Source organism: Silene latifolia, chromosome 2 (genome assembly GCF_048544455.1).
Source record: "Silene latifolia isolate original U9 population chromosome 2, ASM4854445v1, whole genome shotgun sequence".
In the NCBI taxonomy this organism is placed as follows: domain Eukaryota; kingdom Viridiplantae; phylum Streptophyta; class Magnoliopsida; order Caryophyllales; family Caryophyllaceae; genus Silene; species Silene latifolia.
Window position 1 is genome coordinate 20,068,952 of NC_133527.1, and position 3,835 is coordinate 20,072,786.

Consider the following 3,835-nt stretch of genomic DNA (forward strand, 5'->3'; position numbering starts at 1 on the left):
CAATACATGAGGGTGTCGCAAAGATGCACTCAAATGTTCAGATCTTGTTTTCGAAGATGCGCCTTGTTTATTTAACATGTTGAGTGTTGATGAACCAGAAATTGGTACTGATTTTAAAGATGTGGAGATTGTTAATACTGATTTTGAAGATGTGGAGGTTGAGGAGGTTGAAGCTAGGGTTGAGGATGAGTCAATGATGAAAGACTCAATCTGCAGCGTCGCTGAATCGCCTGATCTTCCATATTCTATAATTGTTCCTGATTCTTTGAGGGATCTTGACACTTTTGTGCCTGAAACGTGTCCTGATTTCATGGAGTTTGATGCAAAGATGGAGGAACTTGATCGTGAGGCTAACAGAAGGATATTAGCGACAGAGGAGAGAAGAAAGAAGGTTGAGGCCAAGCGTGAGACTCCTGAACATAAACGGTGGTTCATTGAGGAAATCTCCAAATATTTTCCTGCTTTTAAGATTCTTCTGGAAGATCTAGGGAGGTCGATTTCTATTTCTAATTTTTTTTCTTATTTTACGGTTTTTTGTTTAACTGATGATAAATTGCATGCATTAGATGGGGTTTTAAAAAGTCCAATGGTACTGTTTTTGAGGGCTTATTTCTGATTGCATGCATTACGCCACCATGTTCTATGAATATGATGAGGCTATGCATGCAGTCAGATCAAGTTTTGTTATTTTTCAGAAATCTGTTCTCTAAAATCTAGTTGTACGCCAAGTTGTCCATTAAATAAACTGCACCAACATCATCATTAAATGTGCAAAGTTCATACATATAGTTAATTAAAATGTAAAATATTACAGCCTGATATTGATCTTTACTGGTTGTTGCTGTTTTCTTGATCTTCAACATGCTGTTATAATTATCTACAAAGTGTTGTTTCCTTGATCTTCAAAATGTTGTAGTTGTGGTTTGGTTGGTTGTTGTACTACATAACATAACTTTTCCACAAAATGAGTACAACAATCAACCAAAACTAATGTTGGTTGGTGTCTTACCTTCACAAAAATCTGATTTGATGCTTGCATAATTGTTAGTTTCACTGTTGTGAACCTAACATTACTGAATCTATCAGTTCAGTAATTTGAGTAATATGACTTTCATCCCCTACATTTTGAACATACCTAATGCAATCCTTTACCACATTGATGTCTGCCTGTAAATACTGAGGTAGTCTTCCTTCTTTTGCTAACTTGGACTTGTGCATATGTGGTATCTTGTACTTATTGTATCCTCTGAGTTGTAACACCTCTAACATACAACCCTGCATAGTAATGAACACATAATTTAGTTTTATTACTTCAAGATTATTGAATGTTGTTGTTACTGCTCCCACCAGTTCATCTAACTTGTAAGAATTACTGAGTGTCTTTAGTGACTGAATGGCCCTAAAGAACCCCAAATCCAATACATTCAGATCTGGTGAATTTGGGGGTTGTTGAACTAGTTGTATATTCCACCCATTAGAGCTTGCTGCTGCTCTAAAATCTGCATCTGAATTGTTGATATGGGGACGTGCATTATCTTGTTGGATGTAAATAGTTTTGCTTGCATTTTTTGGCCATTTCTTCTTGATTTCAGGCAGCACCTTACCTAGTAGCATATCCTTCACCACTTGTTTAGTGATTGATTCTATAGGTTTGGTCTCCATTGTTCCTGCATCCCTATTCTTTGAATTTCTTTTGGCTGGTTCCAAATAAACAAATGGCCATATCCCAATCTTTCCATCAAAAATAACATCATTATTTTCTGAATATTGTGGTCTCCCAACAACACACATGAACATGATTTTACCTATGAATGTTTTTGACTGAACACTTCTATAAGGATCTGGTTCAGTTTGAGATAAGTAGAACCTTTGACCATCTTTAGTTATGTAAAACCATTTTTCATCAATGTGTATAACATTACTTTGATCTTTGAACATGACTTTACTGCATAAATCATCATAGTATAACTGTGACATACTGAAAATTAACCTACAAAGTTTGTTTTTATCTGCCAAATCTGGTTTTAATGCATTGGTATGAGTCCTGATCACTTTGTCAGTTACTCATTTGGACACCATTGATTGGCTACATTGCATAGCAGTAGCAACCCTTGCTTGTGTGGTTTTTTGTTCGAGTTCAAGGCTTTTGAACTTTGTGTAACACTACGGATTTTCCTTGGTGACTACTCGACCGAGTAGAGCCTACTCGGCCGAGTAGTGCTTTGGTTGTGTGTTATTTTGGTTCTGCCGAGGAATACTCGGCCGAGTATAGTGAATACTCGACCGAGTATTGGACACTCGGCCGAGTATGCACTTACTCGACCGAGTATCCGGTTTGGCGGAGTGTTATTTCGACGGTTTGATTAGGGAATGTTTAGGGTATTTTATATTTCCGCGTCAGTTTCTAATATCATTTTAAAAGCTTTATCATTTCTACGTTACCCTAATCACACCCAAATCATTCCCTAATCCTTCTCTTAAGCATTTCGTAGCGTCATTGTGTGGGTAATCGTCGTGATTCTTGCGTATAAGTTCTCGTTGTAATCGTTGGTAAGTTTTATCTTCGTGATTATTTGTACTTTTTTTGGGTTACTGTACATTTATATGAGAAGGGGATTTTGGGAATTGTACAAAGTGTAATCGTGTTGCATGATCATTGTATAGGAGAAGACTTCGTAGAGGAGCCTTTTTGATTGTTCGTGTTGCATCTGCTTTGTTGATTGCTAAGGTAGGGTTTCCCTACTCGGTTCATGTGCTTTGCATGACATGTTGTTGTAATTATCGTTGTCTGTTGATCATCGTAGTATGGAGGTTTTTGTGACAATGTTGGTGTGAGGGGATTGAGATGACTGCGATGTCATGTGATTGTGATTGTGGTAGAGTCACTTGCGGGAGTGGCTTCACACCCTAGTTCGCCCTCCGTGGAACCCGCCACGGGAGGGGATGTGCACATTAAGGGACAAGGATCGTTGTCGCTCGTTGAGGAGCTGGACTAGGTGGGATCGGCTGCGGTCACCCACTGGCGGCGAGGATTACCTGTTGCGATGGGTAATCTGGCAGGGCTACACACTTTGGTGTGTAGTTCTTGTGTGAGCTTGGATGATTGGGAATTGGTGATGATCAGACGATTATTGCATTTGTTTGTCTTATTAGTCGAGTAATACTGACCCCGTTGTTATTTGTGGAATCTGCGGTGATCCATTCGGGGATGGTGAGCAGGCTTGACAGGTGTTGCTAGTGAGAGCTTGGGGATTATCTTGGGATATTTGCCACCACGAGTCATAGCATCACCGTCTGAGTCTTGGTGGGTTTTCCTTTAATGTTAAGACTTTGAAGTTGTATTTTTGTTAAACAGTATTTGGTTTTGGATATTGTAAACTTTACATTTCACAGTACTTTAATAATTGTGCTCAATTCAGACGCTTTTGGTATGTACTAACCTCGGGCAACCGAGATGGTAACACACTTTCATGGTAGGGTGGTCTTGGTAAGGCACCTTGGTATGAGGGGGTGTTACAAAGTGGTATCAGAGCCGAAGATTCCGGCACCTAAACAAATGAATTTAATGAACCTAGGGAGTCTAAATAAAATGAACCCGGGGAGAGTTGTTTGGAGCTACCGCAAAGACTCGGGAGACGTCCCGGAGTCGCAAATTGGCCCTTACTAACTCGAGCCGGTAATATGGGGGAGTGTGATGAGAGCTAGGTTTTGTATGTGCATGTGTGTGAAGATGCATGTTGGTAAAAGTCGATAGTTGCAAATATGTGTGTTGAAGTTCTTAATTGTTGTGATGGGAGGAATGGTAGATTAAACGGGTTGTGATTACAATGTTGGA

At 39.5% G+C, this 3,835-nt stretch overlaps 1 protein-coding gene across 1 annotated transcript; it reads right to left on the minus strand.

Moving 5' to 3' along the window:
* Positions 1–1,050: 1,050 nt before the first annotated feature.
* On the minus strand, positions 1,051–1,977 carry LOC141636453 (uncharacterized). The gene has a single exon (XM_074446747.1). It carries the CDS (start codon positions 1,975–1,977, stop codon positions 1,051–1,053), a length of 927 nt encoding a protein of 308 aa, XP_074302848.1.
* Positions 1,978–3,835: the final 1,858 nt, after the last annotated feature.

Bases quoted from the DNA above. Each gene is read 5' to 3' on its own strand.
- LOC141636453 (XM_074446747.1), bottom strand. From the start codon at position 1,977: ATGTCACAGTTATACTATGATGATTTATGCAGTAAAGTCATGTTCAAA.